The following is a 14,785-nucleotide window of genomic DNA, read 5'->3' as shown; positions in this document are numbered from 1 at the left end:
GGATTAGAACCCATGACCTTCAGATTCCCAGCACCTCCCTCCACACTCCCCAGGCCCCCGGGACCCCTTAGGTCTTCCTTGACCCCTCTCCCTTCCCCCCTCCCTTCTTGTCTCTCACACACAGGGTAGAGAATTTGTCTGTTTATTGTTATATTGGACTCTCCCAAGCACTTAGTACAGGACTCTGCGTACAGTGAGTGCTCAATAAATACGATTGAATAAATAAATATGATTGAATGAACAAACACCCACACCCACCACCACCAGCATTGTGGTCTTCCCCGAGTCCTCCCCACTTGCCCCTTCCCTTTCTGTGGGTCCCACAAACACACACACCACAAACAGCCCCCCCCACACACACACATACGCTCCATGCACTTGTCCAAGGACAGCTGCCGTTGGGATTCAGGTGTCCTGAGCTCTGCTCCCCAATACGGCCAGGGTCCTCAGTTTCCCCTGAGAATCAGAGAAGATGGGGCTGGCTACAGCAGGAGGGATGGAGGTTAGACCACAGCAGAAGGAAAAGCAGCGTGACCTAGTGGATAGAGCACGGGCCTGGGAGTCAAAAAGCTCTGGGTTCTATTCCTGACTCTGTGAGTAGCCTGGGTGACCTTGGACAAGTCACATCACTTCTCAGGGCCTCAGTTCCCTTATCTGTAAATTGGGACTGGGAGTCCCATAAAGGACATGGACTCTGTCCAACCAGAGTAACTTGTATCTACCCGGGCGCTTCGTACAGGGTCTGGCACATAGTAAGCACCTAACAAATGCCATTTAAAACAAAAAGAGGACTTCCTCTCAGTGATATTTTTCATGGTGTTTGTTAAGCATTTACTACATCTCAAACACTGTTGTAAATGCTGGGGTAAGTACTAGTTAATCAGGTTAGACGACCTCCGACCTGCATAGGGCTCACAGGCAGTATTTATTGAGTGCTTACTGTGTGTAGAGCACTAAGCGGTGGGTGGGAGACCCCTGGCAGAGAGATCTCTCAGATGGGAGAGACCTTCTTCAGCTTGGGAGGGGACCATCGTGCTGTGATGGCTGGAATCACCTCGGGAATCCTACTCAGATATGTTCCAGGCACTGTACTAAGCCCTGGGATTAGAGAAGCAGCGTGATTTAGTGGAAAGAGCCCGGGCTTGGGAGTCAGAGGTCATGGGTTCTAATCCCGGCTCTGCCACCTGTCAGCTGTGTGACCTTGGGCAAGTCACGTAACTTCTCTGTGCCTCAGTGACCTCATCTCTAAAATGGGGAGGAAGACTATGAGCCCTACGTGGGACAATCCCTGATTACCTTTTATCTGCCCCAGCGCTTAGAACAGTGCTTGGCACATAGTAAGCGCTTAACAAATACCAACATTATTATTATTATTACGAGATAATTAGGTTGGATGAAGTCTCTTTCCCACATGGAGCTCACAGACTTAATCCTCGTTTTCTGAGTGAGGGAATTTAGGCCCAGTGAAGTGACTTGCCCAAGATCACACAGCAGACAGGGGGCGGAGCGGGAATTAGAACCCATGACCTTCTGACGCCCGGGCTCTAGCCATTAGGCCACGCTGCTTCTCTAAGGGTGCTTGTGTGTGAGCTTGGGGTGGCAGTAAGTTTGGGAGCGTGATGATGTGTGTGATCTTGGGGCGTGTGGGGAAGGACCCATTATTCTGATTCTTATTAAAATTATTATTATTATTATTGTATTTGCTAAGCCTTTACTCTGTCATGCCCTGTTCTACGCACTGGGGTAGACCTAAGTTAATCAGGTCAGACACCGTCTCTGTCCAACATGAGCCTCAAAGTCTAAGGAGGAGGGAGAACAGGTATTTAATCCCCATTTTACAGATGAGGAAACTGAGGCACGGAGACCTGAATAATAATAATAATTGTGGTATTTGTTAAGCGCTTACTGTGTGCCGAAGATTGTTCTAAGCGCTGGGTTGGATACAAGATAATGAGTCAGACACAGTCCCTGTCTCCCGTGGGGCTCAGTCTCACAGTCTTACTTCTCTGGGCCTCAATTCCCATACCTGTAAAATGGGAATGAAAACTGTGAGCCTCACGGGGGACAGGGATTGGGTCCAACCTGATTAGCTTGTATCTACCCCAGCGCTTAGAGCAGCGTTTGACACCTAGGCAACACTGAACAAGCACCATCATCATCATTTTCCAGATGAGATCACTGAGGCCCAGAGAAGGGAAGTGATGTATACAAGATGACACAGCAGATGAGCAGCAGAGCCGGGATTCGATCCCATGACCTTCTGACTCCCAGGCCCGGGCCCTACCCACTAGGCCACCCTGCTTCTCAGAAGCAGAGAGAGAGCAGCCTCGTAGCCAGAGCCCGGGCCTGGGAGGCAGAAGGACCTGGGTTCTAGTCCGGGCTCTGCCACTCGTCTGCTTTGTGAACCTTGGGCAAGTCGTTTCACTTCTCTGGGCCTCAGTCACCTCATCTGTCAAATGGGAATCGAGACTGTGAGCCCCACCGGGGACAGGGACTCTGTCCAACTTGGTTTGCTTGTATCCACCCCAGCGCCTGGCACATAGTAAACACTTAACAAATATCATTACTGTTATTATTCTGACTGTTCTGTCCCCACCCATCCGGGCCTCTCCCCCCTCTCTCTCTCTCCCTCTCTCCCCCCCGACTCTGGGATGCGCCCAGACCTGAACTCAGGGCCTGCCCTGGGCAGGGCCTGGCAGAGGAGGGTGAGGCCTTACCCTCCCTGCCCGCCGGGCTTCTCTGGCTTCACCGCCCGGGCCCTGGGGTGGGGAGGGATGGGGGGTGGCAGGGTCGTGGCCGTTCTGGGGTCCCCGGCCCGGAGGGAAGGAAAGACCAGAGAGGTGGTTGTGGAATGAGCCACTCTTTCCATATCCCTTTAGGTCCCCCGCCCTGCCGTGCCCCCCCCCCCCCCCCCCGCCCAAGGGCATCATTTCCTGCCAATGGGTGGGGGGCGGGGAGAGGCAGACTCTTCTGCTTCCTCTCCCTTATTCTTTCTGTTTTTCTTCTCTCTCCCTTCCTCCTTCCCTCCCTTCATCATCCTTTCCCCTCCTTTCCCTTCCTCCTTCTTCCCTCTCTCCATCTCTCTCCTTTAGAACAGTGCCTGGCACATAGTACATGCTTAATAAATACCATCATCATTATTATTACCTTTCTCTCCCTTTTGCCTCCCCTCCCTCTCCTGTCCCCACCCTCACCCATCTGGACATCTTTTCTTTTTCCTTTCTTTTCCTTTCTTTTCTTTCTTTCTCTCCCTCTTCTCTGCTCCCTGTTTTGTGGCCTCTGGCCCTCTCTGCTTCTGAGTCTCTCTCCCTGCCTTCCTCTCCCGATCTTCCCCTCCTCCCCCCAATCTGGACATCTCTCTGTCTCTCTCTGTCTCTCTCTTTCTCCCTCTTTCCTTTCTTTTTCTCTCCCTGCTCCCTGTTCTCTGGCCCCTGGCCCTCTCGACCTCAGAGTCTCTCTCTCTCTCTCCCTTCCCTCCCTCTCCTTCTCCCCAACCCCCCACCATCTGAATATCTCCCTCCCTTTCCTTCCTTCTTCCTTTCTTTCCTTTCCTCCTTCCTTTCTTTCTTCCTCTCCCTTTCTCTGTTTCTTTCTCTCTCTTTCTCCCTCTTTCCTTTCTTTTTCTCTCCCTCTTCCCTGCTCTCTGTTCTCTGGCTCCTGGCCCTCTCTGCCTCTGCATCTCTCTCTCCCTTCCTTCCCTCCCCTCCCTCTCCTCTCCTCTCCCCCCACACCCATTTGGACATCATCTCTCTCCCCCCCCCCTTTCCTTCTTTCTCTTTCTCTCCCTGCTCCCTGTTCTCTGGCTCCTGGCCCTCTCTGCCTCTGCATCTCTCTCTCTCTCCCTTCCCTCCCCTCCCTCTCCTCTCCCCCCACACCCATTTGGACATCTCTCTCTCTCCCTCTTCCCTCCCTTTCCTTCTTTCTCTTTCTCTCCCTGCTCCGTGTTCCCTGGCCCCTGGCCCTCTCGGCCTCTGAGTCTCTCTCTGTTTCCCTTCCCTCCCCTCCCACTCCTCTCCCCCCGACACCCATCTGGACATCTCTCTCTCTCTCTCTCTCTTTCTGTCCCTGCTCCCTGTTCTCTGGCCCTCTCGGCCTCTCTCTGTCTCTCTCTCCCTTTTCTCTGCCCCCACACCCATCTGGACATCTGTCTGTCTGTGTGTCTCTCTCTGCCCTCCCGCTGTGCCTGTGAACACCAGGGCCTCTGTGCCTGCTCAGCTGATGCCAGAACTTCCATCACCACCCAGGCCCTCCCTCTCCCTCCATCCCTCCCTTCCTCCTCCCATCCCCTTGCCCCAGACCGGACCCAGGATTCCGAAACTCCCCAGCCTCGGCTTCCTTTTTTCCACGTCGCGGTCTCTCGGGGTCCTCTGAGGAAGTGCTTTTTCGGTGTCTAGCCGGCCAGGTTGCTCCGTTAACACCGGAGTGGCTCCCCCAGCCTCCCACACTTCCACCTCTCCCTCTTCCTGGGTCTCCCCCTCCCTGCAAAACCTTCCACTCCTCCTCCTCCTCCTGGGTCTCTTGAAGCAACATGGTTTAGTAGAAAGAACCCGGGCCTGGGAGTCCGAGGACTTGAGTTCTCATCCCAGCTCTGGAGCTTGCCTGCTGTGTGACCCTGGGCAAGTCATTTCCCTGTTTTGTTGAGTCCCAGTTTCCTCCTCTGTAAAATGGGGTTTCAGTCCTGAGAATGTGAATCCTGGTTGGGACAGGGACTTGTGTCTGACCTGCGTATCTCGCCTCCACCCCGGCGGTCGGTACAGTGCTCGGCACACAGTGAGAGCTTAACAAATAGCACAGTTATTCTCTCTCCCCGTCTCTTTCCCTCCCCCACATACTACGTCTCTGGCCCCTTCGGATTTTATTCTTGGCAGCGACACCCGGAACCCTGCCCAGGAAGTCTGAATTGGGTTCAGATTTTACTACTGAGTTGATGAGTAACTGGCCTTTGCAAACAGGCGGGTTTATCACTGTAGGGGCTCTTTCAGTCAGTCGGTCGTATTTATTGAGCGGCCTCCTGTGGGCTGAGCACTGTACTAAGCGCTTGGGCGAGTAAAACGTTAAATAGACACATTCCCTTTGAGTGAGATGGTCTGTTACTGTAGGGTCTTTGAGAGGGAGGATTTGTTATCGGAGGGTCTCCGGGGAGAGGGAAGGTTTGTTATGGTGGGGTCTCCGGGAAGGGTGGGGGGGTTGTTATTATGGGGTCTCTGGGTTGGGGGAGGATTTATTATTATGAAGTCTGTGGTCAGTGAGAGGGTTGGTGGTTTTTGGGGTGTTACTGGTCAGCGGAGGGGTTTGCTATTATGGGGCCTCGGGGCTGGAGGAGGGTTTATTTGGGGGGTCTTTGGGTTGCGGGGGGTTGTTATTTTAGGGTCTCTGGGTCGGGAGAGGGTTTGTTTTGGGGTCTCTGGGGAGGGGGAGGGTTTGTTAGTATAGGGTCTCTGGGTTGGGGGAGGGTTTGTTATTGTAGGGTTTCTGGATTGGGGGAGGGTTTGTTTTGGGGGTCTCTGGGGAGGGGGAGGGTTTTTTTGTAGGGTCTCTGTGAGGGGGAGGGTTTGTTATTGTGGGTCTCTGGGGTAAGGAGGGACGTTATGACTGTAGGGTCTCTGGGGAGGGGGGAAGGTTTGTTTTTATGGGGTCTCTGGATTGTGGGAATGTTTGTTTTGGGGGTCTCTGGGTTGGGGGAAGGTTTGTTTTGGGGGGGTGGTCTCCGGGTGAGGGGGTTGTTAACTGTAGGGTCTCTGGGTTGGGGACGGTTTGTTTTTGTGGATCTCTGGGTTTAGAGTTTCTTATCCGAGAGTCTCTGTGTTGGGGGAGGATTTGATAGTAATAATAATAATGATATTTGTTAAGCACTTGCCATGTGCCAGGCACTGTTCTAAGCGCTGGGGAGGGATACAGAGCCAATTGGGTTGGACACGGTCCGAGGCTTGCAGTCTTCATTTTCCAGATGAGAAAACCGAGGCCCAGAGACGTGAAGTGACTCGCCCAAAGTCACCCAGCAGGACAGGTGGCGGAGCCGGGATGAGAACCGCCGCCTCGGACTCCCAGGCCCGGGGCCTGTCCACTAGGACTCCGGGAAGGAGGGGTGGTTGGGCAACTCAGCGCGTGGGCGAGAGTGACTGTTGTGTCGGTGCGGCCTCGTGACCGCCCCGGCCCAGGCTATCCGGGCCGAACGAGAGCCGGTCACTTTCCCAAACCGGAAAAGTGAGAGGGAGGGGCCGGGCCGGGCCCCGTCACCCGGGAGTCACTCACACAGCGACGGCCGCCACGCCGCCCGGCGGGACCGGACCCGGGAGTCCTGACGCTGGGCCCGGCCCAACCCAACCCTCCTCCCTGCCCCACCCCGCCCCACAGCGCTTGGGTGTAATAATGTTGGTATTTTGTTAAGCGCTTACTAGATGCAGAGCACTGTTCAAAGCGCTGGGGAGATACAGGGTCATCAGCTTGTCCCACGTGAGGCTCATAGTCTTCATCCCCACTGTACAGATGAGTTCACTGAGGCCCAGAGAAGTGAAGTGATTTGCCCACAGTCACCCAGCTGACAAGTGGCGGAGCCGGGATTCGAACCCATGACCTCTGACTCCCAAGCCCGGGCTCTTTCCACTGTATGCAGCATTCTATTTATTTATATTAATGGTGTGTATTTAGAGCTATAATTCTCTTTATTTCTACTGATGCTATTGATGCCTGTTGTCTGGCTCCCCCCTTCTAGACCGTGAGCCCGTTGTTGGGCAGGGATTGTCTCTATCTGGTTGCCGAATTGCACTTTCCAAGCGCTATAGGACAGTGCTGTGCACACAGTGAGCGCTCAATAAATACGATTTGAATTGAAATTGAGTTGCTGCTGACCTCTGGGTCCCGCCTCTGGGCTGGAACGCCCTCCCTCCTCAAATCCACCAGACCATCACTTTTCCCCCACTTCAAAGCCTTATTGAAGGCACATTCATTCACTCGTTCAATCATATTTTTTGAGCGCTTAGTGTGTGCAGAGCACTGTACGCTTGGGAAACATAATACAAGAATAAACAGACACATTCCCTTCCCACAATGAGCTTGTAGTAATAATGTTGGTATTTGTTAAGCGCTTACTATGTGCCAAGCACTGTTCTAAGCGCTGGGATAGACACAGGGGAATCAGGTTGTCCCAAGTGGGGCTCACAGTCTTAATCCCCATTTTACAAATGAGGTAACTGAGGCACCGAGAAGTTAAGTGACTTGCCCAAAGTCACACAGCTGACGATTCGAACCCATGACCTCTGACTCCAAAGCCCCTGCTCTTCCACTGAGCCACGCTGCTTCTCTGTAGTCTAGAGCCAGGGAGGACAGATATCAGGTGGAAGCAGCAAGGCCTCGTGGAAAGATCCCGGGCCTGGGAGTCGAAGGTCATGGGTTCTAATCCCGCCTCTGCCACTTGTCTGCTGTGTTGACCTTGGGCTAGCCACTTGACTTCTCTGGGCCTCAGTTTCCTCATCTGTAAATGGGGATGGGAGACTGTGAGCCCCACATGGGACAGGACAGTGTGTCCAACCTGATTTGCTTGTATCACCCCAGTGCTTAGTACAGTGCCTGGCATGCAAGTAAGCGCTTAACAAATACCATTATCTATTATTATTATTGTTAACAATCAAATAAATAAAACGACAGGTATGCATCTACTCCAAGAGGCCTTCCTGACTAAGCAACGTGGTCTAGTGGCTAGAATCTGAGCCTGGGAGTCAGAAAGGTCTGAGTTCTAATTCTGGCCTTGCCACTTGTTTGCTGTGGGAACTTGGGCAAGTCACTTCACTTCTCTGGGCCTCAGTGTCCTCATCTGGAAAATGGGGATTCATTCATTCATTCAATGGTATTTATTGAGCGCTTACTATGTGCAGAGCACTGTACTAAGCGCTTGGAATGTACAATTCGGCAACAGAAAGCGACAATCCCTGCCCATTGACGGGCTCACGGTCTAATCGGGGGAGACAGACAGACAAAAACAAGAGCAATAAATAGAATCAAGGGGATGGACATCTCATTAACAAAATAAATAGCGGTAATTGAAAATATATACAAATGAGCAGATGAGCACAGTGCTGAGGGGACTGTGAGCCCCATGTGGGACACCCTGATGACCTTGTATCTACCCCCAGCGCTTAGAACAGTGTTTGGCACATAGTAAGTGCTTAACAAATACCATAATTACCCGCTCAGTACAGCGCAAGTGCTTAGTTCAGCGCTCTGCACACAGTAAGCACTCAATAAGTATGATTGAATTTATTGAACACTGTACTAAGCTCTTGGGATCCATCAATCATTCATATTTGCTGAGCGCTGTACTAAGCGCTTGGGAGAGTCCAATATAACAATAAACACACACGTTCCCCGCCCGCAACGAGCTTCCAGTCTAACGGGGGAGATGGAGATTAATAGAAATCAATAAGTGAGGGATTGGGACATCAGATTCCTACATTTCCTTCTTTCTATATCCGTCAGGAGGAATCTCTTTTCCGGGAAAATTTCCTCTTTTGATGATGTACTCAGTTTCTGATTCCTCCGCCTTTTGTTGAGGATGTGTGGAACATTTTCCTTGAGAATCTTTGTTTGATACTTAGTCAGAAGGAAACTGCTTCAATCCGTCAATCAATTGGTATTTAATGAAGACTTACCCGCATGCCGAGCCCTGACTAAGCCTTGGGGAGAGTTCAGTACAGCAGATTTGATTAGACACGTTCCCTGCCCACAACGAGCTTCCAGTTAGAGGGGGAGTTGAGAGACATACTAGAAATCAGTAAGCCTTCCCTTCTGGCCATTCACTCAGTCAGTCGTATTTATTGAGCGCTTACCGGTGCCGGAACACTGTAGTGAGCGCTTGGGAGGGTCCGACAGAAACAGTATAAACAGACCCCCCACAACGAGCTTCCAGTCTAGAGGGGAGATGGACATTAATAGAAATAAATGACAGATTCATCATTACAGATTAATTCTCTGTAAACAGCATGGCCTAGTGGACAGAACCCGGACTAGGTTGGTCATGGGTTCTAATCCCGTTTCCGCTCTTGTCTTCCGTGTGACCTTGGGGCAAATCATTCACTTCTCTGGGCCTCTGTTTCCCTCATCCGGGAAAATGGGGAGGAAGACGATGAGCCCCACGTGGGGACAGGGGACGGCGTCCAACCGGATTACCTTAAGTCTACCTCAGTGTTTTGAATAGTGCCTGGGCGCAGAGTAAGCGCCTAACAAATACAATTATTATTATGAATTAATATCATTTATTATTTATGTATTATTACAAGATTATTATTACATAAGCGCTATGGGCTGAGGACGGGAGAAAGGGCAGCTGGTGTAGCAGAGCGAAGCCGGGCCGAGTGTCATTAGGTTCATACATTCTTCGATTGTATTTATTGATCGCTTACACTGTACAGAACACTGTGTAAGCCGCTTGGGAGAGGGCAATAGAACAATAAACGATCCTGGCTCTGCCACTTGCCTGCTGTGTGACCGTGGCCCAGTGAGTAGAGCCCAGGCCCGGGAGTCAGAAAGAGCTGGGTTCTAATCCCGGCTCCCCCACTTGACTGCTGGGGTGACCTTGGGGCAAGCCCCTTCACTCCTCTGCGGCTCAGTTCCCTCATCTGTCAAATGGGAATTAAGACTGTGAGCCCCCTTGCGGGACAGGGACTGCGTCCAACCTGATTTAGCTTTTTAAAAAAATTTTTTATGGTATTTGCTAAGGGTTTACTACTGGCCAAGCACTGTCCTAAGCGCCGGGGTAGCTACAGAGTCATCGGGTTGGACACGGTCCCCGTCCCCCCTGGGGCTCCCAGTCTTCATCCCCATTTTCCAGATGAGGGAACTGAGGCCCAGAGAAGTGAAATGACTTGCCCGAGTTCACACAGCGGACAAGTGGCGAGCTGGAATTAGAACCAGGGGCCTTTCCGACAAGCCGGGCCCGGGCTCTACCCATTGGGCCTGCACTGCTTCCTGATGGGAGGAGAAAGAGGCCAGAAAAAGGAGGCTAAAGAGCTCAGTAGCAAAACCTGCCATTCCATGTGGATGAATCAATCAGGTGATCAATGTGGTTTTTGTTTTTTTCACAAATGGTATCTATTAAGCACTTACTGTGTGCCGGGTACTGTACTAAGCATTGGGGATACATACAAGCTGATCAGATTGGACACATTCCCTGTCCCCACGTGGAGCTCACAGTCTCCATCCCCATTTTACACATGAGGGAACCGAGGCCCAGAGAGCAAAAGGACTTGCCTAAGGTCACAAAGCAAACAAGTGGCGGAGCCGGGATTAGAACCCAGCCACTACCGAGTTGCTTCTTGTGTTCCGGAACCTGTACTGAGCCTCTGGCCGAAAGGGGGACTCAACCCTGGAGTGGGGTCCTGAGGGAGGAGTGGGGTGAGTCTCAAATTGTAGAGAAGAAGACACCTCGCCTCTCCGGGGGTTTGGGGTGAAAGCCTGCCGGGAGGCAGCAGGGGATTGGAGTAGATGAATTCTGGAAAGACCTTCCAGCCTAGGAATCTGTGTGTGGGAACTCTCTGTCTCTCTCTGTGTCTCTCTGTCTTTCTCTGTTCTCTCTGTGTCTCTCTGTCTTTCTCTGTCTTTCTCTGTCTCTCTGTGGTCTTTCTGTGTCTCGGTCTCGGTCTCTCTGTGAGTCTCTCTGTCTGCCCCTCCGTGTCTTTCTGGTCTCGGTCTCGGTCCTCTCTGTGAGTCTCTCTGTCTGTCCCTCCGTGTCTTTCTGTGTCTCCGTCTCGGTCTCTCTCTGTCTGTCTCGGTCTCTCTCTGTGTGTCTCTCTGTCTCTCTGTGTTCTTTCTGTGTGTCTCTCTCTGTCTCGGTCTCTCTGTGTCTCTCTGTCCTCTCTCCACACAACCATACTAAAGTCTTCTTTCTGTGTCTCTCTTTCTCTGTCTCTGTCGCACACCCACACTAAATCTCTTTCTGTCTCTCTGTCTCTGTGTCTCTGCCTTTGTCACACAGCCATACTAAAGTCTCTTTCTCTCAGTGTCTCTGTCTCTGTGTCTCTGTCACACACCCACACTAAAGTCTCTGCGTCTCTGTCTCATTCTGTCTCTGTCTCCATTTCTCTGTCTCTGCCTCTGTCGCACAGCTACACTAAAGTGGCTCAATGGAAAGAGCCCGGGCCTGGGAGTCAGAGGTCATGGGTTCGACTCCCGGCTCTGCCACTTGGTAGCCGTGTGACTGTGGGCGAGTCACTTCCCTTCTCCGTGCCTCAGTTCCCTCATCTGTAAAATGGGGATGAAGACTGTGAGCCTCACGTGGGACAGCCTGATGACCCTGAATCACCCCCAGCGCTTAGAACAGTGCTCGGCACATAGTAAGCGCTTAACAAATACCAACGTTATTAAAGTCTCTTTCTCTCTGCGTTTCTGTCTCTGTGTCTCTCTTTCTGTCTCTGTCACACACCCACATTAAAGTCTCTGTGTCTCTGTCTCTCTCGGTGTCTCTTTTTCTCTGTCTCTGCCACCCCCCCACACTAAAGTCTCTTTCTCTCCATGTGTCTCTCCGTTTGTCTCCGTGTGCGTCTCTCTTTCTGTCCCCTGTCATTCCCCACACTAAGGCCTCTTTCTCTGATTGTGTCTCTGTCCTTCCTGCGTCTCCGTCTCTGCCCGTCCTGTCACCTACACCCACACTAAGAGCTTTCTTACGTCCAGGCCGGCACAGGCCTTGGCCTGGTCATCGTTGTTATTAAAAGGAACAAGCAAATCCAAGCCGCGCCCTGACCTCCTTTACTGCCCTGAAAAGTCGACCCCCCTCCTCGCCCCTCCATGCCCCTGCCCACCCCCGGCGGGCTTCTCCTGGCAGGGGCCCGGACCCCCGCCTCGCCGCCCCGGCCCCCTGCCCCCCTGGTCCCCAGCTGTCCCCCCCTTCCCCCGCCTGACATTTGGCACGTCTCAGCCTCACTGCCGTTGGCGGCTGCCTCAGCCCGGAGCCTGGGCCCATCTTGCCCGCTGTGCCCGTCTGCCCACCTGCCCGTCCCCTGCTCCTTCGGCTCTTTCTCGCCCCCCGGGCCTTGCCCCCTGAGCCCGGTTTCCTCTTGCCCCATCCTGCCCATCCCTGCTCCTTCGGCTCCTGCTTGCCCTCCGGGCCTTGCCCACCCTGCCCATCCCTGCTCCTTCGGCTCTTGCTTGCCCCCGGGCCTTGCCCACCTGAGCCCCGGTTTCCTCTTGCCCATCCCCGCTCCTCGGCTCCTTCTTGCCCACCTGAGCCCCGGTTTCCTCTTGCCCATCCTGCCCATCGCTGCTCCTTCGGCTCCTGCTTGCCCCCCGGGCCTTGCCACCTGAGCCCCGGTTTCCTCTTGCCATCCCCGCTCCTTCGCTCCTTCTTGCCCCCTGAGCCCCGGTTTCCTCTTGCCCATCCTGCCCATCGCTGCCTCCTTCGGCTCCTGCTTGCCCCCCGGGCCTTGCCCACCTGAGCCCCGGTTTCTCTTGCCCATCCCCGCTCCTTCTTGCCCCCCGACCTTGCCCACCTGAGCCCCGGGTTTCCTTCTTGCCCATCCTGCCCATCTGCTCCCTCGGCTCCTGCTTGCCCCCCAGCCTTGCCCACCTGAGCCCCGGTTTCCGACCAGCTGCTGTGGAACCCCGGCAGGTCCTCCCCCGCCCCCTCCCCTGCCCTTCCGGGTCATAAGAGGGTCATCTCCTCAACCCCCCGCCTCTGGGCGGTTGTTCGGAAAGGCCACCCACCTGTTCCTAGAAGTCTGGCGGGCGGCGGGCGGCGGGCGGCGTGCCAGGCTCCGCCGTCTGCCCTTCTCAGCAGCTCACAAATGGTCCCCTGGGCCTGCCGGGCCGCCGCCGGACAAGGGAGACCCCAGAACGGGGAGGTGCCCCAGGGGTAGGGCACCAGGGGAGCACTGTGGGGAGAAGCGTGGGCCGGGGAGCATTGTGGAGGGAGAGATGCGATGGGAGCACCGTGGGAGAAGGAGGGGGTGGGGAGCACTGTGGAGAGAAGTGTGGGACTGGGAGCACTGTGGGGGGGAGGAGTAAGGGCTGGGAGTACTGTGGGGAGAGGGGGCTGGGAGCACTGAGGAGAGGGGTGGGGCAGGGAGCACTGTGGGGAGCACGTGAGGAGGAGTGGGGCTGGAGCATTGGTGGGGGGAGGAGTGGGGCCAGGAGCACTGTGGGGGAGACAGGGGGCCGAGAGCACTGTGGGGAGAAGTGTGGGTCTGGGAGCATTGTGGGGGGAGAGGTGGGGCTGGGAGCACTGGGGAGGAGGGTGGGGCAGGGAGCACTGTGGGGAGAGGGGTGGGATGGAGAACACTGTGGGGAGAGGAGCTGGGAGCCTTCATTCATTCATTCAATCAGTCATATTTATTGGGCGCTTACCATGTGCAGAGCCCTGGACTGAGCGCTTGGAAAGTACAGTTCATTTATTCATCTCATTCATTCATCATTCATTCATTCATTTCGTATTTATTGAGCGTTTACTATGTGCAGAGCCCTGTACTAAGCGCTCGGAATGGACAATTGGGCAACAGATAGACACCGTCCCTGCCCATTGACAGACTCACAGTCTAATCGGCACACACACACACTCACAGACACACACACACTCACAGACACACATTCATTCGTTCAATAGTATTTATTGAGTGCTTACTATGTGCAGGAGCACTGTACCAAGTGCTTGGAATGGACAATTCAGCCCCAGATAGAGACCGTCCCTGCCCTTTGACGGGCTCACGGTCTAATCGGGGGATTCAGCAGCAGAGACGAGCCCTACCCCACAATGAGCTTGCAGTCTAGAAGAGGGGAGCACTGTGGGAGAGGGATAAGGGGGAGAACAGCGTGGGGAGAAGATGGGGCGGGGAGCACCGTGGGATAGAGGATGGGGCGGGGAGCACCGTGGGAGAGGATGGGCCGGGAGCACCGTGGGGGAGAGGATGGGACCGGGAGGACCGTGGGGAGAGATGGGCCGGGAGCACCAGTGGGAGAGGATGGGGCAGGGAGCACCGTGGGATAGATGATGGGGTCGGGAGCCACCGTGGGGAGGAGGGTGGGTCGGGGAGGCACCGGGTGGGGGGAGGGATGGGGCGGGGAGCACCGTGGGGTAGGAGGGATGGGGGCGGGGGAGGCACCGTGGGATAGAGGATGGGGCGGGGAGCACCGAAGGGTGGGGGTCGGGGAGCAGCGGGCGGTGCCGACCCGTGGGGCGGGCCGAGGGGAGCCACCTCCACCCCCTTGACCATCTTGTCTCCCTCTTTCAGGCCGGGGCCGCCATGTCCCACCCCAGCGCCCCTCCTCCCTACGACGACCGCAACCCCCTGTACCCGCCCGGGGGCTACCCCCAGCCCGGGGGCTACCCCCAGCCCGGGGGCTACCCCCAGCCCGGGGGCTACGGGCCCCCGGCCGGATACCCGCAGCCCATGCCCTCCATGCCCAGGATGCCCATGGATTTTGGTGAGTCCTAAGGGTCGGGCCGCAATTGGGGGGCAGGGTGGGGGGAGAGGCTGGGACGCCCCTCCGGCCTGGTGGCTCGAGCCCGCGCCCGTCGGGCAGGGATCCTCTCTACCTGTTGCCCAACTGGGCAGTCCAAGCGCCCGGCACGGCGCCGTGCCCACGGCGAGCGCTCCATAAATACCACCGAATGAATGAATGGGAGTCAGAGGGACCTGGGTTCCGATCCCGGCCCCGCCGCTCGTCTGCGCGGGCGAGGCGCTTCGCTTCTCTGGGCCTCAGTGACCTCATCTGTAAAATGGGGGGATGGAGACCGGGAGCCCCACGTGGGACGGGGATCGCGTCCAACCCCGTCTGCTCGCATCCATCCCCGGTGGTTGGGACG

The 14,785-nt window shown here is 55.0% G+C and overlaps 1 protein-coding gene across 1 annotated transcript in view; it reads left to right on the top strand.

Moving 5' to 3' along the window:
• Positions 1-14,785, top strand: part of TMBIM1 (transmembrane BAX inhibitor motif containing 1) — a 40,848-nt gene that overhangs the window by 9,223 nt on the left and 16,840 nt on the right. The window contains exon 2 of the mRNA XM_029068143.2: positions 14,211-14,403. Coding sequence (XP_028923976.1) covers positions 14,223-14,403 — 181 coding nt within the window. The 5' untranslated portion in view covers positions 14,211-14,222. The remainder of the gene's footprint in view (positions 1-14,210; positions 14,404-14,785) is intronic.

Source organism: Ornithorhynchus anatinus, chromosome 1, assembly GCF_004115215.2.
Source record: "Ornithorhynchus anatinus isolate Pmale09 chromosome 1, mOrnAna1.pri.v4, whole genome shotgun sequence".
In the NCBI taxonomy this organism is placed as follows: Eukaryota; Metazoa; Chordata; class Mammalia; order Monotremata; family Ornithorhynchidae; genus Ornithorhynchus; species Ornithorhynchus anatinus.
This window is presented reverse-complemented; position numbering and strand designations above follow the sequence as displayed.